At 38.5% G+C, this 27,626-nt stretch overlaps 2 protein-coding genes across 2 annotated transcripts; one reads left to right on the forward strand and one right to left on the reverse strand.

Annotated features, from left to right (window-relative positions):
* Nucleotides 1-6,579: 6,579 nt before the first annotated feature.
* LOC144713673 (putative arabinosyltransferase ARAD1) lies at nt 6,580-8,689 on the reverse strand. Its single transcript, XM_078588329.1, has 2 exons — nt 7,898-8,689; nt 6,580-7,653 (listed from the first exon to the last, which is right to left on the reverse strand). The coding sequence occupies exons 1-2, from the start codon at nt 8,681-8,683 to the stop codon at nt 7,012-7,014; spliced, it is 1,428 nt and encodes a 475-aa protein (XP_078444455.1). The 5' UTR covers nt 8,684-8,689; the 3' UTR covers nt 6,580-7,011.
* A 16,624-nt stretch (nt 8,690-25,313) lies between these two features.
* LOC144713433 (transcription factor MYB96-like) lies at nt 25,314-27,615 on the forward strand. The gene is made up of 3 exons (XM_078587982.1): nt 25,314-25,640; nt 26,550-26,679; nt 26,774-27,615. The coding sequence occupies exons 1-3, from the start codon at nt 25,508-25,510 to the stop codon at nt 27,405-27,407; spliced, it is 897 nt and encodes a 298-aa protein (XP_078444108.1). The 5' UTR covers nt 25,314-25,507; the 3' UTR covers nt 27,408-27,615.
* Nucleotides 27,616-27,626: the final 11 nt, after the last annotated feature.

Here is a 27,626-nt window from a genome sequence, read left to right on the forward strand (position 1 = left end):
AGAACGTATCTAATATTGTTTTAGCACTCATAACAATTAGAGCTTTGGCCACTTTAGGCCTACACATAGAATAATGTGCATGATTAATCTAATTATATCATGACACAATGAACCTCTCTCAGAGTTCTCTATACCAAAACTACTTTGGTTGATGATATCTATGTTTATGGACTTGGAGAATAGTGATAACCTTCTTGACCTATCTCTATAGATCTGTACTCTCAATCATAATTCATTAAGTTCGATCATGTATTTATGGACTTCATTATAAGCATCACATGTGCACTATGATGAATATGTTCTACTAATGAACATGGAACGAGATGTGGAATGTGTGATTGACTTGCCAGCCACATATATTTCCATCAATTTCGCTACCTTTGATAATGACATCATGACATCAGCGCCCCTAAGGTGTCTCCCCATGTATCGAGGGTGGCTGATTCCATCTTGATCACTCAACCATCTTCGTGAACTTCCAATTAGAGCCAAACTAATTCTGTTTAGAATTCCATGATTAGGAACTCATAGGTGATAGTCAAAGTACATCCATCCATCAATAGGACATCTTATGTGTCTCATGTTTAAGGACCACTTACATAATTGTGACATGAATCAGCCTAGTTGACAGTTTGATATAATACCATTCAGGAGTTCATGCAGATCAATTCGACAGACTCTTTATACGAAAGATCACCCACTATCTATCTTTAGTATCTCCATACTAATACCTATAGGATTAGCATAGTCATCATATGAGAGACATTTGACAGTTACTGCTATCTACTTACTTCGATGTCTTTATCGAGTATCCTTCGAGTAGGAATATTATAACACATGCTTGAAGTCTAGTGATCTCCATACTATGATCTCATCATAATTCACTTAGTCTAGTCATGTATTCATGGACTTGATTATAAACATCACACATCCACTATAATGAACAATGGACGATACGTGGAACATGTGCCTGGCGTGCCAGCCACATATATTTCTATCAATAACATCATTAGTTTTAGTAATCACATTGACGTTATCCATGATACAACATGGATGAACTGTTATATTTGTAATATGGGAGGGTACAACTGCACTAGCAAGAGAACTAGGGGTTGAGATTAAGGACCATACTGATATGGGGCTTTCATTCTTCCATTTTATGATGATCGATCAGTCCAGTGATATTTGTTTATATTTTATGACCACACCAGCACTATTTTTTTTAATATTATTTTTATAGCTGATTATCCCCATTGATGCTTCCCACCCCCCTCATATGCTCTCGCCCCATGTTACCTTTCTCTCTCCCTCTCTTCCTTTTTCACTCTCTTTAAGTCTCATCTTATCTATATAGTTGTAATCGTTCTCCCTTATTGCATCAGATGTTTATCATGAAAAAATAACACAGTGAATGAAGCATGACAGTCATTCACTAGAAGTGTTTCTAAGGAGTTATGATATGAACTTTGCATCTGATTTGAACTTTACCATTGTGAGTTTTTAGACATGCCTCTTTCCAACACAAGCAGTGACACCTGATTCTTACCATAGAAACATAATTGAGATGGAAGCATTAAAATCTCATTTTGTGTGATTTTGTATTTTGTGGAGATTTTGTATTATGTGTCGTGTTTTCATCCTTAATGATATGTGTTATTTTTTCTACTGAGGTAAATAAAAAAGATTCTGGCACATGGATTATTCATGTCCATACTGGTTATGTTAGTTAAATAAACTTTCTAAAGTGTATGCACCATCATTGACTTTCTATGATTTTTTAATACGTACAAAGGAAGAATGTTAGATATCGTATCATGAATACATTTACATTGTTTTATGATCTTCAGATTTTTAATGAATTAATATTCAATGTGTGCAAAAATTACCAAATTAAAGTCTCACCTAACAAAGAGATGCATGCGACTCAATGTTAATTCAAATCTCCAAGAATATGGCAATATCACAACCCATATGTGTTTTTCTACTTAAATAAAACATCCACTTTGGGAAAAAACATTTTTTTACTATGGTCCAAGTTTTGTTCATATTTAATTTTAAATTCATTTTTAGATGATACTATTCCCTATCTTTCAAAATCATATCATGCATCCAAGGTGCATTTTGACGTCACCCAGTTCTGGTTTAGCCTGAGGAAAACATCATATCTCATTTTTTTTGTCAACTGGGAGGGATCTTTCATTTTCTTGATTCATTTTTTATGATATAGGGTGTAAAACCTTAACACCTTGTTCCTGTTCATGTTGGCGCTTTCGATTGTTCTATATTTTTTAAGGGGTTTCAATGGGAAGTGAGATTAGGATTAATCGTCTCTGACTAAGCTGAACTATCGTCCCAAGTACGAAGTTCTCACAAAAATGCCTCACTTTAAAATTGATTTCTCAGGCATAAAAATCATATACGTAGAACCTAGGAACTTCACAAATCCTGAGTATTTAATTTTCTTATTTTTTATATTTTTAAAAATTGATAGAATCAATGGTCTTGATTGGGGAATCACTCAAAAAATCTTAAACACGATAAAAGCCATCATCTTACATAATTTGTCTTCTCAAAGACAAATATTAAAGATAAAATTAAATATTAAAGGACATCAGTAAATGAACAAGGAAGCAAACGGAAGAATAAAACACTTAGAAAAATTAACATAAACTTACAAAGTTATCTAGTTTGATTTTTCAAGTCAAAATGATGATTCCTGTAAAATAGAACCTGTCTCAGTCAAAATTGTTTATGTTAGATTGATGGATTAAAACAAAGCAAATTTTAGAAAGCAATGGATAAATTTTCATTTAAAAAGGGCTTGTAAATATAATGGAATTATTTTATTTTTAAAATTTTGAATATTTTTGAGGAATTAAGAAGCTCTAAAAAGCTAAAAGCAAAAACTACAGGTATGGGCCTATGTGGCTGCGCCTATGCGGGGGTGATCAAACAAGCCATCACGGAAGCATGGACCTCTCATGGAACTAATATTGTCTAGGGTGCCCCATAGGTGGGTAGTAATGGTACAATAGATATTGGTTGTTTCAAACCAATATTCAGCACATGTGGAAGAACATGATACATCAGATGAAGATCTAATGCACATGGCTTGTTCTACGAGGCAACCATTGTTGAACCCAAAAAATAGAGGACTTGGCCACTCCCATGGCAACATGTGGAATCATCTGGACCATCTGATTTCATAATAAAATGACTGATACAGTTATCTCACATTTATATGAATTTATTTAAACTTTTTCTTTTCTTCACTGAGAAAATACCTTAAAATCCTTGATCGATCATGCTTGTGGTCATCTTTATTAATAAAGAATAGATTTATTTGCATTGTTGACTTCGTGCAGATCCTCCTGGTGTAAATTTTTCATCAAAAGAGTAGGGGTATCCTTACCAACACATTGGAATATTCCAAAAGTGAAGAACGATTTGATTAAGAAGATTTGAATTTGATTTATGGCCTTATTTTTGGGGTTTCTGGGTTTAAAGATGTCCTGTTTAATTTTTTATTTATAATGAGCTAGTTTTGCGATAAAATTAGAAATTTATTGAGATTTAGGATTGAACCAGAAGCCTTTCCCCCACGTTTACTGCAAATTTGTGTTGCCAATCTAGCAAAAAATATCCCACATTTCACATCAAAAGCTTGTGACTTTCGTGGAAATAGATGGTTTTTAGCCCTCTTTCCATTAACTCAAAATAATTTTTATTATGTTGAGGTTTGACCCCCAAATAGTTTTTTAACTACTGCATCCTTATGAGAGTAACATATTTTGGATGTTGATTTTTGAGAATCATATCTCAGTGCACAAATCTCCAAATTCCTCAAATTTTGCTGGATGTTGTAAATCTAGCCATTTTCAAAGCATTGATTTTCAAAATTATTAATAATTTTATTCATTTTATCAAATTCATTTATCTCTATTTAATTTTTCTCTCTCCATAGTTTATATAAAAAATAATTTTCTGATGATTAAACAAATAATTCAACCTCAATTCATTTAGTATCAATGAGGAGGTCAAAATAAAAATTTTAAATTCGTCTGTTGTTTTTTTATTCTTATAAAAAATTAAGTTAAAAAATATTTATTATAATCCTTATATTATCATCTTTCTGAAAATATAAACTCTTTCTGAAAAATATTTGTGTTGATCAACATATTCACATGAGTCAACTTCCTCATTTGTTTTCTTATCTGATTTTAATTTTATTTTCTTATGTTTTGATTTAAATAAATTATAATTTTATTTTTTTAACTCTTAACTCTTTCTGAATCTAATTTGACCTAGTTTGATCGATTCAACTATTAATAAAGCCAACCATAGCTGTTTGTGGATCAACACACACTTATTATGGTACTCGAGTTTAGACGTTTGAGTAAGTTTGACATTTTACTTATTGATCAATGCACTGTTTGTTTTGTTGACTTCAAATTAACAAGTGATAAATTGGCATTTTATCTCCAAGACATGTGATTCTGGATGGCAATAAATGCACAACTTTAGAGCATAGTATCCAAATCTAATTGAATTTATAAGTTATTATTTAAAAATGTTCATGGGAAAATGATCATTGGAAACTAAACTTGTTTCCAAATGGAGTGATCTAAATTTCCTGGATTATTGCTTAATACAATTCTCCAAAAATGCTAGTGACATTGTTTAAGGGTGAGATATATCCTTCAATATTTGGCAAATTCACATGCCCTTATATTAATGGATTGGTTATTCCCTAAAAGTGTGATAACATGCTGAAGCACAAAGAGACTTTGTGCATAGTTCAGAATATTTGGAATCTATTTTCAGGTGAAGATAACTGGAGCTTGTAGTCCTATTTTGATCAAACCAACCTTTTGGGAATCCAGTGTCAATGTGGTAAAATGATTCTTTTGAGATCAATGAACCAAAGAGAAAAAAAATTTCAACCCCAGAGTTGGATAGCTGATAAATTGGGTAGGATGGAGAAGATATCTTAATACATAAAGAAATATGTATATTCACACGTATCAATCAACCACCCACAAAATTCTTTGATTCTGGGTTACGTCATTGCAGACTGAGTCAACCTACTGATTCTGCATTCGCGACCCACTGGTAACATTATCCACTGACTTGTCAGCCCATAACCCATTAGCCTACTTCTGATATCTGCACTCTCCAAGAAGACGTGTTGAGAAGCTCCACCAATATAACAAGCATCTAAGATCTCCAATATGAAATCTAGTTATTATATATATTCAGTCTAAATAAATTATGTATTAATGAAATAAATGTCATAATTTTTGGAGATTTTGTAAGAAACTATATAATCAGTCTCAACAAAAAATCCAGACTAATTCTTGGGCTTTAGTTGATGCATAACAGATTCAAATTGGTTTGAGTATGAAATGATACATTATAAATCATATGACAGATTGGTTTAACTTCTCATGGGCATATAATTGATGATGAACTAAATCCAAATCCATGAGAGTATGAATTTTATTCTTCTAATTAAAGGGAGATGCAAATGAAGAAGTTAGATGGAAGTTTCTATACGAATGAAATATCGAATTACTCTCAGATGGTTTGTAATCGCATAAGTTTATGCATTACTTTAAATTAATATAAAAATAATTTATAATTATGCACTTCTCTCAATATTTTAATGTTTTCAATAATTAAAATAAAAAAACTGTATATTTTCAGTGAAGTAAATTATTTTTTTTACTGGTTGTTTATGATGATCATATACATCAGAGCTGAAATCATAATTGTGAAAAGAGAGTGTGACATCCTTATTAATATTTAACTTCAGACCCTACATTAATTTATTTTAAGTAAATTATTTACTCAGAGGTCGCAATACAATACTGGCACTAGAAGATCCACTAGACGTTTTTTGTATTTTCATTGGTAACTCACAGATTTGTTGGAAAAAAATGTCTATTAGTTGTGTATGATTGTTGGGGTTTGTCAGCCCCCTTACTGCAGGAATGTGGAAGAGGGGGGGCTTGACTGGTCAAAGCCCCCCGTCTAAGAAAGGGGGCACGGGAATCGGGGCACACCCCCTCATTTATGTCCTTTTGTGAGGAAAGTGCTCATTTGGAGGCCATTTCTCTCCTGTTTTTTCTGTTTATTCTTCTTGTCTCTTCCTCTCTCTCTCTCTCTCTCTCCCCTTTTTTTATTGTCTTCATCTCTCCTTGGTGGTTACCCCCTTGACTTGGGAGTTCAAGGAGGAGTTTCTCCACTGTACCACACGACAATCCAATTCTGTGCACCAAGAGCCTTCGACGTTGACGACACACTGGTGACGTAAGGAGGTTCTTATTATCTATCTTAATACATCGTCATATTGATCTTGTCCGAGTTGTTGTATTCCACATTTCGACCATATTATCTTGGGTTGGGATTTCTTCCATCAAGTTATTTTCAATAATGATAGAGTTTGTTTTGTTGAATATGTCCAGAAAACGCTATTTTCATTCCAAGCACATCAGGGATAAATATCTAGCCTTTTATGATGCTTCTTTGGCAGTATTTAGCGACACAGAAGATTCATAATCTTTGGTTATTCGATCATTTGGGTAATTCAATAATTTGTTGAAAGTCCAACAAGAAAACCACAATCTCTAATTCATCATATGAAGCTAAATACAGAGCCTTAGCGAGAATGACAGCCGGAATTTCATGACTTTGAATCATTACATGGATTGTCATTTTGTTATTGATCCTATTTCCGGGGCATCCATATAGCTCCTTCCTGTAAGGTCAAGCAAAATAACATGGGATCCAGCCAACAACAGGACATTAGAATTGCTACCAAGTTTCAATACTGCAACGTTTTCAGTATAATGCTACATACCATTCTTTCCCTTTGGTACCACCAATCCTTGATCTCTCTCTCTCTCTCTCTCTCTCTCTCTCTCTCTCTCTCTCTCTAATTGGACTCGGGAGGATATAAAAGTTGGCACTCTCCGGCAAGATCCATTTGCCGTTCTTCGACAGATAATTTCAGGCACGGCTAGAACTTGACGCAGCATTTGCACTCAGAACAACCAGACTCCCTTCTTCTTCCTCTACGGTGGCCCTGAGAAGCTCTTGCCCAACGCCTTCAACTCCGCTCCTCTCCAGAGAACGAGCCCACGTCTCCTCCGAGCTCCAACTTAACCTGCGCGCGCGGTGCATGCCCAACTTCACGGAGGGCATCTTCCTGCCCACCCCCTTCCAGATCATCTGCACGGCGTCATCCGTCCGGGAAGGAAACTGGTACTCGAACATCCCCGCCACCCGTTTCGCCCCCTCCCACATCCTCGTCCACTCCTCCTTCCCCAGTCCTCTCAGAATTCCTAAAAGCAGTCCCCTCTTCACTGCGTCCTTGGCCGGGACGAAGATGCAGAACTCGCTGTAGTCTACTTCGTCCTCGAACGGTAACTCGATCCCGTCGCTGACGACGACGGGGACGCAGCGGCAGGCTATCGCGTCGAACAACCGTCCCGACGACGGCGTATCCCCGGCGACGTGAAGGCAGAACTTGGACGACATCATCCCCTTTCCAGCGAGCCTTCTCCCCGCTCCTTTCGACGTCCCGTACGCAAACTGCACTCCGTCTTCTCCCTTTAGAACGCGGCTCAGCTGCTCTCTCACGGCTCCCCCCTGAGGAAAAAATGAACGTTTCTTGCCCTGAGAAAGATGAGCCGAAAGCGGAAGGAAACCCATTACTAGTTCCCGTTCTTTGAAGGGACGAAACGGAATTTTCATCGTCAATTTCGACTACAAGATGGCGAGATGGGATGAACAGGTCATCATCATCCTCGCCACTCTGACGATGACGATGAAGAGTTTCTTCACTGTGGGCAAGCTCTGTCGAGAGGGCATGTAAGGGGGGGAGATGGCTCACGTCCTTCCTGCGGATGGCGCCATGGAAGTAGAGCAAGGTCGGGCGAGCTTCGAAGGGATGAGAAGCGTCGAGCGGGGGGCATTGCACGACGTGCTTATAAGGCGCGACGACGTCTTTGGCGAGGTTGGTGACGTCGGGCGGGTATCGGGCGAAGTCGGCGACGACGAACATGGCAGGACTTAGTTTCTTCCGAACTTCGGCCATGCTGTTTGGGTGCTGGACAACGAAAAGATGGTTGCGCCCGCCGGAGCGCCGCCACTCTTCGCGGCGGAGGACGAATTCGGCGAGCTCGTCCTGCAACGACCGGTCCTGCGAGAACTTGGACCGCTTGTTGTAGCTAAGGGACGAGAAGAAGGGGACGAAGACGATGTCAGCGAGGCTGGAGTTTGTCTCCCGGATGACGCCTTTAGGATGCCGGTGGGACGAAAGGAGGTCTAACGTGAGCCAGTACTCGGCGCTGTGCTGTAGAGTTAGGCCGCCGGGGTAGCTTGGGAAGACGCCGGCAGCGACGTCCGGCCATGTCTGTCCTTCTCGTCCCTTCCAGCCCAGTAGCCCAAAGTGGAACTTAGGAGGGAGATCGTACATGAAGACCCTAAGAAGTCCTGAATTCTCTCCTCGGCAGGGAGTTGAATTATTGGAGAAATTTGGGAGAAAGGATTGATGGGTTTCGTTTTCTGAGGCTGCTTTACCCGAGAGGAGTAGGGAGAAGCATGAGAACAAGAGGAGGGAAATAGAGAGGATACAGAGGTAGAGGATGGACCTCTTCTTTTCCAGGATAGGAGGCATAGTTAGGGTTAGGTAGGACGGCTTTGTGTGGTAAAAAGATGGGAAAACGAAAGATTTGTTGGTGTGTGGAGGGAGGGCATTCCTTGAAGAGAAGAAAACCTTTGAATAGGTTCTTTACAATAATCTTCGAGATGCTGCCCCCATACACTAAGTTGGCTTGATTCAGGGACATCTGCCGTTTCCTGAGCAGGTTGTCCCCTCCCTCGACGTGAGCTTGGGGGAGAGAGAGAGAGAGAGAACTTGAGAAAGAGAGAGAGAGAGAGAGAGAGAGAGAGAGAGAGAGAGAGAACTTGAGAAAGAGAGAGAGAGAGAACTTGAGAGAGAGAGAGAGAACTTGAGAAAGAGAGAGAGAGAAAGAGAGAACTTGAGAAAGAGAGAGAGAGAGAGAGAAAACTTGAGAAAGACAGAGAGAGAGAGAGAGAACTTGAGAAAGAGAGAGAGTGAGAGAGAGAGCTTGAGAAAGAGAGAGAGAGAGAGAACTTGAGAAAGAGAGAGAGAGAGAGAGAGAGCTTGAGAAAGAGAGAGAACTTGAGAAAGAGAGAGAGAGAGAGAGAGAGAGAGAGAGAGAGAGAGAGAGAAAGAGAGAACACGAGAGAGAGAATGAGAGAGAGAGAAAGAGAAGGCGAGAGAGAGAGAGAAAGAGAGAGCGCGAGAGAGAGAGAGAGAAAGAGAACGCGAGAGAGAGAGAGAGAAAGAGAACGCGAGAGAGAGAGAGAGAAAGAGAGAAGGCGAGAGAGAGAGAGAAAGAGAGAACGCGAGAGAGAGAGAAAGAGAGAACGCGAGAGAGAGAGAGAAAGAGAGAACGCGAGAGAGAGAGAGAAAGAGAGAACGCGAGAGAGAGAGAGAAAGAGAGAACGAGAGAGAGAGAGAGAGAGAAAGAGAGAACGAGAGGGAGAGAGAACGCGAGAGAGAGAGAGAGAGCAATAAACGCAAGGAGCATGATTGAGGAGTCGAGTTTCCAGGAGTGTGAAAAGAACAACATGGATGATCGATGCTAAAAATGACAATGAAGGTAAGAGAGGCCGGTCAAATTGAGTAAATGGTGGTATGAAAGAAATGATGGTGGGGGATAGAAAATGCGTCGATAATGACTATCAATAAAATTTCCCATTAGACGAGGGAATTTCATCCTTTGAAGTAGTTCAGTTAACTATTTGTTTTCTAACAAAAGTACAGCGGCCATATGACTTTTATCCCACTCCACAAAATGGTGAAAAAACCGAGGAAGGAAGATCCAGAAGGTAGAAAATGAGAGAGATAGAGATAGGAGTGATGCAGTAAGAAGAGGAATTTAATCGAACTTAATTGATGGGTTTGTGACTGCCGAACGACAGTATATAAAGGGGGAAAAGCGGCAGTTGAGCCTTCAACGATCACCTAGGCTATAATCATCTCAGTTGCTTCAACACGCCCCTGCAAGCTCATTGTGGGGATGATGTTGAAGCAAAGCCAGCCATATGTTGTTTTGTGATAAAGACCATCTGGCCAATACAGCACAGGTGCACACTGATACAGTGACGGCACCGACCACGAATTCCCTGGAAAAACATTCATAACATAGTAAGGTGGAAGCACAGACCACCCACACCTCATCATCATTGAGTCTCTCCATGACGGGGGGACACTAAGGATGACCTTTGAATTCATCCAACTCATTTAGACGAATTGGGGCACGTCCAACCTTTCAAATATGTGTACATAACACTCTAGAGATATACAATAAACTATTTCCATTGTCTTTCATGATTCTCTTCATGTTGTCTGATCATTCAGACAACTCTTGTTTTCTAACATGGTATTAGAACCGATTCTATCGGGGTCTGAAGGAGCCTCATCCAATGAGGCAGTTTTCTAGAGACCACAGCGACGAAGAACATGGTCCTCGACACCTTTACTCTTTTCCAAAATCTTTTTTGAAGGTAATTTAACTATAAGGTTCAGTCCTTTGAATCTGACTGGGGAGGCGAATACAGGTCTCTCTATTAACTTTTGTGAAAGCAAGGCCTCCAACATAATATATCCTTTCCCCAGGTTCATCAATAGAATGGAGTTGCATAACGGAAACATCCTCACTTCATGGGGACAACACTCTCCATGATGCGTCACTCAACACTCAACAAATATTTTGGTGTGATGCCACTTAAACGGTGGCTTATCTCATCAATCATCTTCCCATGGCCAAGCTATAGTTCAAATCTCCTTACGAGGTACTAAATTCAAAACTTCCAGACTATTCCTTTCTTAAGACCTTTGGACGAATGTATTTCCAAATCTTAAGCCCTAGGCACTCAAAAAGTTAATCTCTTGATCAAAATAACTTGTGTGTTGTGTTCTAAAGGCGTAGATCTGGATGAAGAATTCAAAATCATATGCAACATAAGACTTTAACAAATCAAAGCAGCATCAACAAAATCATTGAAACAAAGCACCTGTACACAGATCACATCCTTGATTTCTTAGATCCCAGACTGAGACAAGTTGAGCTGCTCAAGTGTGCAGCCTCTAGATGTATCCACACGATCCTCAGATCATCGAATATCCTCCGTCACCCTTCTGATCTCCATTCACCCTCCATCATCATCTTTACCCCATCCTGATGGCATCAAGAATGGAGAGGACGTGTGGGGAGGAAGAAGGGGAAGGCCCCTAAATAATTCTAGCATGGGTGAATTTTGTTTAGAGCCATTTCCTATTTTTACTAAGTGGGGTATTTTTCATAAAACCCCCAAAACTTAAGTATATCCTTCGACATCCAAAACATAATTTGATGTGTGACCCTCTAGGCCCATGTATCTGTCTAGTTAATGACTCCAATGGCACAATAACCTTTACCAGCCTTCCACATCAATTTATTATATCATCATATAGATTAATTAATACTTGATCAATTTAACCCAATTGATAAGTTAAGACTCCAACATGTGGGGTGCCAAGCTACACCTCGTGCTCTAGAAGATACAAAGGAGTCTCTATCAACTCAATCATGGAACATGTTCTTCATTGGTTATCGTGTATGTATAGTCCCTCATCCCCTTGACGCTCCTAGTATGACTTAGGGTATGGTCAGCTATCAAACCCTAATTGGTCATTCGAATTAGTAATAATATGTTCATAAATTATTGGAGAACTCTTCTATAATATTTCACCGCTTTGGCCAAGGACTTCATCTCATCGTCTTTATTGAGCAATCGCCTCTTACATTAAGGGTGGACGACTCTATCTTGACAACTCAATTTTGTTCATGAACATCTTGATGCACCCAAACGAAGACTATTTAGAATCCCATGATTAGAAACTCATAAGTCATAGTCAAAGTGAAAATGTGCGTCCACAAGACGTCTTTGGTGTCTCAAGTCCCAAGACCACTTACACAACCTTTACATGAATCAGTCTGATTGACAAATTGATAAAATACCATTTAGGGATTCATACGGATTAATTTAGTGAACTCTTTCCACTAAGGAGCACCCACTATCTATCCCTGGTGTCTCCACCCTAATAGCTACAAAACAACCATACTCATCATATGAGTGAGGCCATATAGTGGTATTCTATCTAGATACTTCGATGCCCTTCTCGATTATCCTTCAAATAGGAATATTTAGAACATGTGCTTAAAGACTAGTGATCTCGGTATTACAATCTCATCATAATTCCCTATGTTTTATCATGTATTCATGGACTATATTATGAGCATCACATATGCACTATAATGAATTGTGTGATTGGTTTCATGGCCACATATATATCCATCATTGTTTATGTTTGTTCTACGCCCATCATCATGTGTACAGATGTCATAACTTTCTCACTCATCGAATATTTATTTCTCGAGATGTAGTATTGGATGAAAGTGTGTATCCCTTTTTCTCCATGAATGGTTTTTTAGATTTATTATCTGACAAACCCAATACCACCTCTATTTTTAACACCACATAAAGATTCAAACATCTCTTCACTTACGGTATAATCGACTTCCCCTCTTAATATACTACCACCTCAACCCTTAGCCATATGTCCACCACCCACTACTTCACACTTCCCTAGTCTGACGTCACCCTAGTTTAAAATATCACTCAAGTCTAAAACATCACCCCAAGTAAAAAACAACACCCCAAGTTTGACCACAACAAAATATCTTACTATACATCCACTTCTGCTCCAACTAACTTAGAGTGGGGAGGTGGTGGAACAAGATACCATGTGTGATTTATGGAGTACTGTATATTCTTCACACATGGTCTTGTGACAAAGGACATCTTTCACAGCTAGAACGTTAGAAGATGGTTCAGTTTGTGGAACAAGAGGATTTATTTATTTAGAATTATTATTTTTAATATAAAATTAGGTTATAATTCTTAAAACTATTTTATATATTAGGAATAAATGAGATTATTCGGGACAGTTATTTTCTATCCATTTTATTTTTAATTATTTTTCATTCATTTTATTTTATAAAAGGAGATTTAATTTTTCAAATAAATACTAGAATGCCAAAAAATAAATTTAAATTTAAAATCAATTTATTTAGTGCTTGCTCCATGTGGATTCTACCCCTGATCCCCCTATGCTTGTTAGAAACATTTTAATGTTTTTGCAGAAATCACAAGCCTTCAACGATATTTGTAAGCCTAAATTCTAGTTCATCTATTATCTCTTGATGTTAAAAATATTGGTTTTTTATTAAATAGATAATATCATTGTTATATAACTTCTGCTTTATCAAAAAAATTGGTAGTGTGTTTATCTATTTCGAACATATTTAGTTTTAACTATACATATTATAATTCATTTGCCTTCTTTGTGCTCAAGAAATCATAATATGTCATAATTTATATTCATTTATTCCTCTATACTTTGAAGATAAATATTTGATATTTTAATAATATTAGACGGTAAACTCATACTTTGGGATATTGTATATTAAAATCTCAATTCACTTCACCAGTATGAATTTATATTTTTATTTATCTAAAATTGAAGACATTTGCATAAATTTGAAGCTTTTAGTCATATTTATGTTGGTTATGCTTATATAAGGGTTTAGTCATCCGACTATTCATATTATTACTTATCCTTTTTGTCTCATAAAAAACTATATATGATGATCAATGAGTTTATTCTTGTGTTTAAATAATTGTATTAAAATTATTCAATATGCCACTGATATTTTTATTTAAAAGAAAATATCAGATCATAATACCAAAACATTTAACTTACTACATAATAACTTGATAAAGTGCCAATATCATTTAATGCCATTTTTAAAAATTGATGTGAATTCAGTGCATAAATTTATATGAATATACATTGAGTTGGAAAATTATCTTCAAATTCATTAATCATATACCTTCTGTAAAAGAATATTAACATTTTCGAAAACCAAATAAAGTCTATTAATAATGAATTTGTCAATGGAACTCTTGGGTTCTAGAGGCCTTGACATGGATGAATAAATAAAATAATTCGCAGCGGAAGACTTTTGCGAATCGAACGCCATCAACAAAAACATTAAACGAAGTATCTTTCCACGGATCGCATCCATGATTTCTTGGATCCCGGAGAGAGACGATTCGAGCTGCTCATGTGTGCAGCCTCTAGACGTTGCCACACAATCCTCAGCATGTCGAACCTCCTCCTTCTCCTTGACGAGCCCCGTTCTACCTCCGCTGTCATCGTTACGCCATTCCGATCATATCGGGCATGGAGAGGGGGTGTGGGGAGAGTGGAGAAGAAGGGGAAGGCCCCTAAACAATTCTAGCCTGAGTGAAGTTTGTTCAAAGCCTTCCCCTATTTATACTAGGTCGGTATTTTTTATTAAAATCCCTAAAACTTAAGTATTTCTTCCAACGTCTAAAAAACCATTTGCATGTGACCCTCTAGGCCCATGTATCACTCTAGTTAACAGCTCTAGTAGCCCAACAACCTTTATTGGCCTTCCACATTAATTAACTATATCATCATATAGATTAATTAAAGTCGGACTGATTTAACCCAATCGATATATCGAGTCTCTAACACGTGGGGTGCCAAGCTACACCTCGTGTTCTAGAAGATACAAAGAAGTGTGTATCGACTCACTCATGGAACCTTTTTGTCATCAATTACCGTGTATGTATAATCCCTCATCCACTTGACGCTCCTTGGATGACTTAGGGTATGGTCAACTGTCAAACCCTAATCGATCATCCGAGTTAGTACTGATGCATTCAAAAATCATCGAAGAACTCTTCTTCGATATTTCACTGCCTTGGCCAAGGACTTCATCACATCATCTTCCTTGAGTTGTCACCTCTTATACCGAGGGTGGACGATCCCATCTTGACCACTCAATCGCCTTCGTGTACTTCTTGATGCACCTGAACTAAGACCATTTAGAATCCCATGATTAGAAACTCATTGGCCATAGCTTAAGTACAACCGTCCATCCACAAGACATCTTTGGTGTCTCAGGTCTAAGGACCACTTACACAATTGTGACGTGAATCGACCTGATTGACAGTTTGGTACAATACCATTCAGGGATTTGTACGGATCAATTCAGTGAACTCTTTCCACTAAAGAGCACCCACTATGTATCCTTAGTGTCTCCACTCTAATGACTACGGGACCGGCCATACTCATCATATGAGTGAGGCTAAATAGTGCTATTCTATCCGGATACTTCGATGTCCTTATCGCATATCCTTTGAATAGTAATGTTTATAACACATACTTAAAGACTAGTGATCTCCATATTACGATCTCATCATAATCACTATGTCCGATCATGTATTCATGGGCTTCATTGTAGGCATCACATGTGCACTATAATGAATATGTTCTACCAATGAACATCGAATGAGATGTGGAATGTGTGATTGGCTTGTCGCCCACATATATTTCCATCACAAATTTGGTACCTATCCTTTTTGGATACGAATGACTAGGAAAAATGGAATATAGAGTAGAGTTATAAGTCATTACATTAAATTATAATTTATAGGGATTCCCCTAAACATATTTCCACGATATAGATTTTCCATTTTGATTTTACACAAAACTTCTAAAAATAAGTATTGGGCTTTAGTATTCATATTCAATTTCATTTTAGACCTGATTTCATCAGATTTTAGTATTTTGGCCTCATTGAGACATTTTCACAAACAGTTATGGGGAATCAGGTATTTTACATGTATGTTTCCTATTTTTACCTTTTAAATTTTTAAAAAATAACTATTAAATATATCTCCTTAAAGGAACCATATTTCTATCATTATAATCTACCCATAAACATAAAATATTATAAATAGACGCATATTAATTTCTATTACTAATCATTTTATCTTCTCACATGCTTTCTCTCTCTATCCAGTTAATGAAACTATCTTCAAATTAATGTATATTTTCTCTATCAATCTTAATTCTGAATTCCTAACCAATATCAAAAACCCACTTCACGCCAATAAGATATAGTTTATTTAATGATCACCTTCCGGATATCATTATAATTCTTATTCCCAGAAATCTGATTTATCCTTTGTCTTACATATTATTAAAATAAATTATCTATTAAATATCTACCTAACTCTTAATATTTATTTACTTAGTATAGGTTTATGGTTAAATTTATGTCATTTTTTATTTGATTTCAATCTATAAAATTTTTAAATCAGTACTCACATAATAATTCTAGCTAATGGATGAGTATGTGTCATCTCAATAAGGAATGTATATTACAGATTTAACTATCTCTAGATAATGATCCAAGTAGGATGAGAAGGGATACATATAGAGTGCGAGGTAGTGATGAAATGATGAGATGAGAGGGTGGGTATTAATTATTTAATGAAGATGTGACAGTGAACATGTGAACACGTAGACAGGGGAACATGAATAGATTGAATGGAAATGAGGGAGTAAGATAGGTGAAGACATAAGGAGAAAATGGTCAATGTCGGATATGAGTGAGAAGGGAGATGGAGGAAGATAGTGGTCTAGGATTTGAAATTTAAATGAAGGAGAGAACACATAACGAGATTCTGAGGAGGTAGGTGGATGTAGGATATAGATGATGGATGGTGATGTACGATGAGTGGTATTGATCTAAGTATTATATGTGATGCAGTAAGACAATATAATGCAAGAGACTAACCTTAAAGCCCTATGTTCTGTTGGGATCATGGCAATTCCTGATCCACATAATTTTTTCCTCTTCTCTACTGACCTTCTCTAAGCACTCAAGACACCAACAAAAATTGATGGACCTTCAAAACCATCTCTCTCTCTCTCTCTTTGAATCTGCATCTCTAGTAGGAATTGAATTCAAAGATTTTTTACAAATATCTGAGGCTTAATTTATAGATCCAACTAAACATATGAATAGAGGAGAGAAGTAAAAAACTCCCGTGAAAATTTCAGCATGATCAGCTTTATGGATCATCGTATATCAAAACTTTAAGTTGGACAATTCATAGACATTGATTTAATTCAAGATTATAAAAATTATATAAAACATCCCACATAAAATAGTTCCACCTAAATTCTGAGGATCCATTCATAATTTGTAGATGAAGGTTATAATATTTTAAATGTTGTCTCTTATTGGGTATAATGTAACATTTAAATTGAAAGGATATAAAATGAAACTCGGCATTCTTTTTGGAAAAGCTAATGGAATTTTACATAGAGTTGAGATTGATTTATATTGTGATGCATTATTATTTTTAGAAACCGATTAAATATTTTAGGTTCATAAAAAATTCTGTAATTTTTTTCATAAATGTTATGTTAATCTCAGTTCATGAGGCCTTTATAGAGGGCTTTAATTATTTCTGAACCGTTCTTAAAATACTAATTAATTCCAAATGATATTAAGGTAAAACTTCATCAAAATTATATGTTCCTCTTTGATAATATCTAATCTGGACCAAAGGGGTATGTTTTTAAATTTTAATAAACACATTTCATTCTTATTCTTAAAATTTAAGACACTAACTACACTTTGAAGGGAGATTAATAATTGAAATGGGAGCCATATTTAGTAGTTAATAACTATAAAATTTATAAGTAATGATTTTTGTCAAAATATTTCCTCTAATGTGGGTTTGAATGAAGTTCATATTAACTCTGAGGTAAATTAAATAGTTAATAACAAGGTATTCATTTTTCAAAACAATAAAAAGTAGGTAATCTTTTTGAAGTATTGGGTGTAATTCATATCTATTAATGGATATCAAAGTTATGGATCTGAAATAAAATTACTCTAGCTAGAATAAATAACAAGTATTTATTAAATGTCCACCCATTTACATACATGATAATTTTAGGACTTTACCTGATTATTGCAAATGTGCCATCAAATTTTGGCTCTATCATGCTTAATTTTTTTTAAAGATATATTACTTTAAAATCAGAATCCGCATATACTTCCCAATGTTATCTAACAGAGCTTCAGTTATTAAAGTTATGGTGAATTTCCCATTACTAGCTCTAAATTGGATTATCAAATACATTTTTTCTATATATTCATAACAAGCATGGAATAATATATATATATATATATGTATAAATTCTCAAGTATTTTAATAGTTTATATTTTATTTACTCAAATATTGAAAGGACCTTAAAATCACCTGCAACATTAGATCATCTCCCTAACATTTCCATTTTTGGATGACCTATTAAATGGATCATTAATCTAAAAATCAGTAAAGGTTGTCACATTATATATTCACTAATTTGTAAGTATGTGAATTTAATATTTAGATTTTTTATATTGATTTTGAAGGGAAAAAGTATTTGAGATGAGACATATTATAAGGTTGGCTTATCAGTGAAATAATAACTAACATGATTAATATATATTAGTTTATTTGTGATGAATAAATATTAAAAATACAGAAAAAGTGTAAATTGAAATTTATCTAAGAACCAAAACATAAATAAATATAAACAATGATAAAAATTGATCAGCATCAAAATATAAGGCCATCCACTCAAATGATATTTATACTTGCACATGTGACTAATAAATGACTAAATAAGACTCAGTAAATGTTTGGATTACATCATAAATGATTCTAAGGTTATTAGTTTTATCAACACATTGATAATGATGAGATTAATTTAAGGTTAATGATTTATCATGTTCCATTTTATACACTAGATTAATGGTCTAACTTTGATTCAACATAGCATAGTAACTTAAATTGAAAATGGATCATTATTGATCCAAATCAAATCACCCTTTAATTATATCGCCTTAAAGAGATAAGATTCTACTATCATTGGTTTCCTTGGATGAGTTTCTTTGAGATGGTCAGGTGTTTGACCTCTAGATGCACCCACGTGACTTTAGAATGTTGGATTTGATGGTTATTCCCTTGAACGAGACTGTTCGAAATCAAAGATAATTCTTCGCCATGTAATCTCAACAGAAGGAAGTATTTTTGAGTGAGCAAGAGAACAGGGCAGGGTGCCAAAGTCTAGCTTGTGCATGCTCCAAAATAAGAGGTGCCCTGCCATGTTTATACTCTCTTGATACGTTTCAAAAAAATCCATAAAATTAGAGTATATTCTCCAACACCCCAAAATCCTATGGGCGTGAAACTCTAGGCTTATATATCAGTTTAGTTAACAACCGCAATGCTCTAATAATATATAATGAGAAACTTTTTAATCAACATTATCAACTTATAGATTAATTAATCAAAGATCAATTTAACCTGATAGATTGGCTGAATTTCCAGTTATGGGTTGCTAATCTAAATGCCATGCTATAAAAGATACTGAGTATGTCAACTATTCTTGAATTATTGACACGAGTGAAAGTCTCGTATGACGTAGGTTGTAGTTAACAGTTGAAATCATTGGAGAGCACCTTCTCTAACATTTTGACTTTCTTGGCAACAGATTTTACAACATATTATTTCTTGAGTCATTCTCTTCTTATGCAAAGGGTGAAATATTCCCATCTTAATGGCAGAGTTACCTTCGTAGACTTCTTGCTGAATTTGTGCGAACATTAATTGGACTCCCACAGTTAGACAATCAAAACTCATAGTTAAAAAAACAACCATTCATCAAAAAGGTGTTTTTGGTGTCTTGGGTATACAGAGTACTCACACAGACATGACATGAATTAACACCTGTGTTTTATACCATTGAGGTATTTTGCAGATTAATTCCATGCACCATTTCGATGAGGAGCATCCAATATCTATTATCATTATCTCCATTACTAAGGCCACAAGATTAGCCATACTGATCATTTGACTAAGAATATTAAATAATCATCTCTTGATATATATTTGTGTTTATATTGATTATCCTTCAAATAGAATTATTTATTTCATAATTAAAGACTATTGATAAATGTATTATGATCTCATCATACTTCACTTAGTCATTGCATGTATTCAATAACTTTTTTATAAACAACACTCAAGAATAATAATGAATAAAACTTTATTTCAATGAACAAAATAAGACCTGAAAGTGTGATTATCTTGTATTCCATATAATATTTGGTGTGAAAATTTTGGTGCAAACACTATTCAATTATCTGAATCATAGTAATTTTAACATAGCTAAAAATGTAGTTATGACTATTAAAAATTGGGTTCCTAATGAAGAAGAGTAAAGTTTTATATTTTTTTTGAAATTTCAAAAATACGGATTTATTATCAATTTATGCTCCACACCATGCCAAAGACATTGCGTTTGAAATCTGCACTATGGTTAATGAAAGGAAATACAGAGTATTTCAGCACATTATCAGATGGCAACTTTGAGATCACCATAAATTATTTCATTTAAGCAAATTAAATATTATTTTATCCAATATTGATCTTGGTGAGAATGAGAGCATGAAATCTCGTTGACCAAGGATGAAATAAAATGGAAATGGCAAATACCTCTTGAGTGGCTCACTAGTTCTCCAAGGGTTAACGATCGAAATGGGGGACTTTTGGAGCACTAAGACTATTGGCACTAAGGCTAGTTTCACATTAAATTATATCCATCCGTTGCGTATGAGGATAAGGATTGCGATGAATTTGATTCAATGCAAAAACGATTAAAAAAAGGGTATAGATATCCTCTGAATCTCAGTGATTCAAGGTGCCAGTAAATGTCAACAGTACGGTTCGCCTTCGCACGTTCAGTTGGAGAACAGAACAAAGAGGAGCGAGTGCAGGATTCAACTTAAGTACGAGGAGAGTATCCTACGTTGACCTTAAATTCAAACGGTTTTGATCTTTATCCGCCAAAGAGGACATCTGGTGTTTTGATCTCACGAGTAGCCGAGAGAACGACCTGAAACGGGGTTGGTCCCCTTTATTTCCTTCTCTTCCGGGATCGTTGAGTGGTTTAACTTCGAAAACTCTGGCCCAAGGACTTCGAAAACAAACCCGGAGCCCAGTCAGGAACAGTTGCATATATTCATGGTGCCAATGTTATATTTTTTAGTAATACAGTACATGGATCAATGATAACTCTCAACGTAACCTTCCCAGAAGAAACTTGCGCTACATCTTATGAAAACCGTCCGACGCGTTGCGGAGTTATGCACACCGAGGAAGACTGATGAGTCAACTGGGATGTGACGACAGAAATGGCACAAGCGGAAGGTTGAGGGGGGGGGTCACAGCCTGGAAGTGTAGCCATCCTTGTCGTATGGGGAAGCGACTACTAAATAGATAGGCGCTTTCTTTTGAAGTTACTGCAAAAAGATTGCGGGGCCCTTCACGTGGCCTCGCTCCCCATGGAGGGTCTCGCGTATCACACCGAGACCACATTCTCTCCCTCTCGCTCTCTCTCTATGTCCATCTTTCTCTCTCTGTATCTTTCTCTTACTCTCTCTCTCTCTCTCTCTCTGTCTTTCACTAACTCCTTACCTCTCTCTCTCTCAGTCTTTCTCTCGCTCTCTCCCAATCTCTCTTTCTGTTTCTCTCTCTCTCTCTTTCTCTTCTCTTTCTGTCTCTTCCCCCCTCTCTCTCCTTCGGTATCCTCTCTCTTTCTCTCTCAGTCTTTCTCTCACTCTCTCCCAATCTCTCTTTCTGTTTCTCTCTCTCTCTCTCTCTCTCTCTCTTCTCTTTCTGTCTCTTCCCCCCTCTCTCTCCTTCGGTATCCTCTCTCTTTCTCTCTCAGTCTTTCTCTCACTCTCTCCCAATCTCTCTTTCTGTTTCTCTCTCTCTCTCTCTTCTCTTTCTGTCTCTTCCCCCCTCTCTCTCCTTCGGTATCCTCTCTCTTTCTCTCTCAGTCTTTCTCTCACTCTCTCCCAATCTCTCTTTCTGTTTCTCTCTCTCTCTTCTCATTCTGTCTCTTCCCCCCTCTCTCTCCTTCGGTCTCCTCTCTCTTTCTCCCTCTTTCTTTCTCTCTCTTTATCTTTCTCTCTTCTTCTCCCTCTGTCTCTTCCCCTCTCTCTTTCTGTCTTTCTCTTTCCCCCTCCCTCTCTTTCTCTTTCTGTTTCTGTTTCTCTCTTCCTCTCTCTCTCTCTCTTTCTGTTTCTTTCTCTCTCTCTTTCTCACTTTCTCTTTCTGTCTCGCTCTCTTTCTATTTCTGCCTCTCTGTCTGTTTCTCTCTCTCTGTCTCTCTCCCTCCTCCCTCTCTCTTCCTCCCTCTCACTCTTTCTCTCTCTCTCTCCCTCCCCGTGAAATGGGTGGGGGGGCAGCTATTACAAAATCTCGTCGTACTTGTGTTGATGGGCGCTTTATGAGGGCCGAGCCGGTATTTGTTGTGTAAGATTTTGTGGTACATTGGCCTCTCGAGCTTAGCTAGAGTGGATGGTTGAGTTGGAGCCAATGAAGAGAGGAAGGGCCAACGTAGCGACAGAAGATTTGGCCAAGCTGGGCCCTGCCCTCCCGTTTTGGAAACCTATGCCGAGCCGTTGCTCCCCTTTGGATAGGTAAAGAGACAGACATGGCACTGCTATCTTTGATGTGAGAATAGGCTATCTTCGACTTAGATCAATAAAATCATCTCATTGATAATGATATTACCCATTTCGAAAAGACTATATTAGGGAACTTCTCGCACTTCCCGTCTCTAGTACGTCGAGTCAACTCATACTCCCCTAGAATTTCTAAAATCTGTTCATCTTTCATCTTCTTGCGCCAGCTTCAACCCGGCTCCACAATTATATTCACTAGAAGCTTTTTATTACACCAAGATAATCAAGTTAAAATTTCCGTACGAATTATTTGAAGAAAACTTCTCGCAGTTCCTTCCACGACTCGTATTCGTGGTTCGCTAGTCATGTGATCGGGAGAAAAATAGCCTGGATTTGAGGATTGACTTTAGCGCTAGTTTGTTTTTGTTATCTTTATTAAAAAAAATGTTCTCACGACGCAAGGAAACGTCTTCATCACCAGGTCACCTCAAATTCCAGAAACACTGCTGTGGAATATAGCAGAGAAATTAAGAAATGGTGTGATTTTATTTTAACACATGTTGCGGTAATATTTTTCTCCTCAGTCTTTTTCGGCTTTTCGTGTCAGTATCAGTCTTATTCTAAGTGAATGGTTCGCAAGCTTTTCGAAAACAGTTTAGTGTTAATTGTAGGAAGAAACGACTTCAAGGAGCGGATGACCACTTGTTAGAGCGTACGCCGTACGCATTCTTGGCGGCTTGGACGATGATCTTCAGACTGAAGCGACAAAAATAGAATAGTACGTAGGTCAGAATAGAAATTTTCGCCCTTGAAGATGATCCTCAGACTGAAGCTTGAAAAATAAAATAGTACGTAGGTCAGATAGGAAATTTCGCCCTTGATCACATCGGTCAGAACCCGAGTCTTTCGGGCGGCGATAGACCATTTATTCCCGTACGAGTTCCGTAATGTTTTTTGCGACTCTGCTCTGTTGGAATATGACTATTCTCGACGCGTCTGCAGAATAAATGGATTTATATTCAGGACGTGTCTGCTATAAATTGGATGAGGCGTAGATGACCAAATGTTCCGTGGTTTACTGGGTAACCAAACCGACGATCATTCCTCGATGCTCAGTTCCGCAGTCGAAAGTGTTTAGAAGACGATAACCATGCATTAAAGTCAAAAGGATTTTCATTAAAAAATCAATTATAAGCAAATTTGGATGTGAATTGGGAACGATAGACATGCATTAATCATTTGAATGTGGTTGGTCTAACTGTTTTATAACAAAATCATCCACATTAATCAGATTTGAAAGCGATTCAGAGATGAAAAACAACTTTACAGCGTATGGAGGGAGATAAGCGTGAACTAGTCAATCAACGACGGTTGGTGAATTTCTAAGCAAAATAACCCAAATTAATCAGAGGGAAAACATTATACAGATTAAAGAACATGGAAGAGGGAGAACCGTGTTGTCAGAAAGTCAACAAGCGAGATCTAATACATTTGGCTTGAACATAGCTGACGTCGACTCTCTCTCTACCCTCACTCGATCTCTCTCTACACTGCTTTCGTTCTCTCTCTACATGTCTGTCTTGCGCAAACAGAGGTAGGTGCCGGAGGGTGTTAAAGCTGGGTACTATTGATGGCGGTGAGGAAGCAGCTCTCTCTGCCGTTCAATGTACACAAGATTGACGCAGTGTAGAGGCTTTCTCGTACGTCTTTCTCCCAATCCCAATGAACACATGCATTCTCGTGTACATGAACAAAGTCCCCCCATTTTTTCTTTTCTCTCTCTCTCTCTCTCTCTCTCTCTCTCTCTCTCTCTCTCGCTCTCTACAAGTACTGACAAAGCAGAGAGCGCCGTCCCTTTCCCCCATAGTTTGCCAAGCTTGTTATATGCGCTAGCTTTTGACAGCGATCAGGTTGGTGCAGAAAATTTGGTATTCATCCCAAATTTTCACTTTAATTAAAGAAAGTTATTTAGATTCACTTTAATGGAAGACGGGTTTGGCCCGTGAAAGAAAGGGTAATTAAGGGTACTCGCATAAGATAAGGTTTCGAATAATTGGTAACGAGGAGAGGGGAGCTGAGAGTGATTAAGGTTTTGCCTCATCACAGACACGTTACCGTCGTCGTGTCTGCCAGCGGAAGGCGCCCAAGTTGGGGTTTGCCAGGTTTATTGGAAAACGGCGGTCTGTTGTAGTCTCCTTCGTCGTCTTCCTCCTGCTGCCGCCGTCTGTTTTATGGGACGACGTTTCTGTGACAAAGAAAAATCATCATCCTGGAAACCAGCGAAAGATAGAATTTTGTAATGATTAGAAAAGTCCCTAGTAATCCTGATATGGATGAGTATCATGTTTAGACTTACCGAGGCATCTCCTTTAATGCACGCGGTTAGTTCTGCAAAAGCTATGGGTAAAAGTAAAGATGGTGAGAGAGAGAGAGAGGAGTATTGACCTCAAACTCAAGCTGACTTTGGAGTGCTATGAATAAATGCCCCCGCTGGCCTTTGACTATTTTCTTGTCTCTCTCTCTCTCTCTCTCTCTCTCTCTCTCTCTCTCTCTCTCTCTCTCTCTCTCTCTCTCTCTCTCTCTCTCTCTCTCTCTCTCTCTCTCTCTCTCTCTCTCTCTCTCTCTCTCTCTCTCTCTCTCTCGCTGTATAACTCACACTCTGGAGCCCAATGTCACGAGTCAGAGTCTTTCACAGAGAGAAAGCTTACAAAGTTTCAGTATATATACGAGAGGAAGTCCCCCTTCTGCAGACACATGTCCAACCAAGAAGAAGCAAAGGAAGAGAAAGACGAGGAGTTCGCTTTTTTTTCTCTTCACAGGCATCGCTGCAGATCTTCCTATCTCCCACCCTTCCTTGTTTACTTCCCCTTCTCTTTTATCTTTCCCTCTCCGACCTTCCCCCTCGCTCTTCGTCTCTTCTCTCAAAATTTTCCCAAAGAAGGTGTGGTGCGATGGGCCGCCCCCCTTGCTGTGACAAAGTTGGAGTAAAAAAAGGTCCTTGGACGCCGGAGGAGGACATCATCCTTGTTACTTATGTTCAGGAGCATGGCGCCGGGAACTGGAGATCCGTTCCTGGCAACGCCGGTGAGCTGATCTCTCTCTCTCTCTCTCTCTCTCTCTCTCTCTCTCTCTCTCTCTCTCTCTCTCTCTCTCTCTCTCTCTCTCTCTCTCTCTCTCTCTCTCTCTCTCTCTCGCTCTCTCTCTCTCTCTCTCTCTCTCTCTCTCTCTCTCTCTCTCTCTCTCTCTCTCTCTCTCTCTCTCTCTCTCTCTCTCTCTCTCTCTCTCTCTCTCTCTCCCTCTATCTCTCCCTCTCTCTCTCTCTCTTCCCCTCTATCTCTCCCTCTCTCTCTCTCTCTCTCTCTCTCTCTCTCTCCCTCTCTCTCTCCCTCTCTCTCTCTCTCTCTCTCTCTCTCTCTCTCCCCCTCTCTCTCTCCCTCTCTCTCTCTCTCTTCCCCTCTATCTCTCCCTCTCTCTCTCTCTCTCGCTCTCTGAGTCTATCTCTCCCTCTCTCTCTCTCTCGCTCTCTGAGTCTATCTCTCTCTCTCTCTCTCTCTCTTTCTCTCTCTCCCTCTACCTCTCCTCTCTCCCTCTATCTCTCTCTCTCTCTCTCAACCTCCCCATCTATTTCTCGAACTCTTCCCTTCTCACCTTAACTCTGTAATTCTCTCCTCTCTCTCTCCCCCACTCCCTATCTATCTCTCGAACTCTTTCTCTCTCTCCCTCTATCTCTCTCTCTCTCTCTCTCTTACCCTCCCCATCTATTTCTCGAACTCTTTCCTTCTCACCTTATCTCTGTAATTCTCTCCTCTCTCTCTCCCCCACTCCCTATCTATCTCTCGAACTCTTTCCTTCTCACCCTATATCTCTAACTCTATCCTTATCACTAGCTCTCTCTCTATCTATCTATCTCTATATCTACCCATTAATCCATTCATCTATATATCTAGCTCGCTAGCTATCATCTATCTAATTGATTGGCCGTTCCGTGATCAGGCTTGCTGAGGTGTAGCAAGAGTTGTAGACTCCGGTGGACCAACTACCTCCGGCCGGGAATCAAGCGCGGAAACTTCAGCGACCAGGAGGAGAAGATCATCATCCACCTCCAAGCCCTCCTCGGCAACAGGTAACGAGAATTCCCAAGATAATTGCAGAACCCGTCTAGATTTCCTCGGCCGAAAACTTTGGAGAACAAACCCTTAATTTTCCGCTGCCTGCAGATGGGCGGCGATAGCTTCCTACCTCCCCGAGAGAACAGACAACGACATCAAGAACCACTGGAACACCCATCTGAAGAAGAAGCTAAAAAGTCTTAAATCCGACGGGCTGATTGCTTCCAAGTCCCAGCCGCCGCAGGCAATCGTCAAGGGACAGTGGGAGAGGAGGCTTCAGACAGACATAGAATTAGCCAAGCAAGCTCTTTCCGAGGCCCTCTCAGCCGAGACCCCAAGCTTCATGTCTGAATTCCTCCACCCTCTCTCCAGCCCATCGTCTTCTTCCTGCTCTTCTTATCGGGCTTGTGCGACGGAGACCAAGTTACAGAGCTCGCACGGCACCTACGCGTACAGCGCCGAGAACATCTCCAGGCTGCTTAAAGAATGGTCCAAGCCTAAACAGAAGCCGGCAAACTCGGAATCGACTCAGCACTCGTCGAGCAACGCCGGCGGTGAACTCGGATCTGACTCGGTGATCACGCCTGAGGAGGAAGAGGAAGAGGACGGTAGCATATTTTACCCTGAGTACAAGGCCACGCCTCTCTCTTTCCTTGAGAGTTGGCTTTTCGACGATGGAATTGCTCAGGGGAACGAGCCTTACGTTGACATGTCCATGATGGAGGCAGGAGAACTGTTCTGATCTGTTCTCAAAGTTTTCCTTCTTACGTCCTCTTCCATCGGCATCGTCATCTCCCTTCCTTGGACTGTCAAGTTAGGGTTTGCGGCTCTGATTCAGTCCGATAGTTTCGTGTTCTGCCGCTGGATCAGAAGCCAGAGAGTGTGTATGAGAGAGAATCGGGTACAATTGTATATTAACCTGCTTATGCTAATTGAATATTACTTTGACATATTTAACGCG

Source organism: Wolffia australiana, chromosome 16 (genome assembly GCF_029677425.1).
Source record: "Wolffia australiana isolate 7733 chromosome 16, ASM2967742v1".
Taxonomy (NCBI): domain Eukaryota; kingdom Viridiplantae; phylum Streptophyta; class Magnoliopsida; order Alismatales; family Araceae; genus Wolffia; species Wolffia australiana.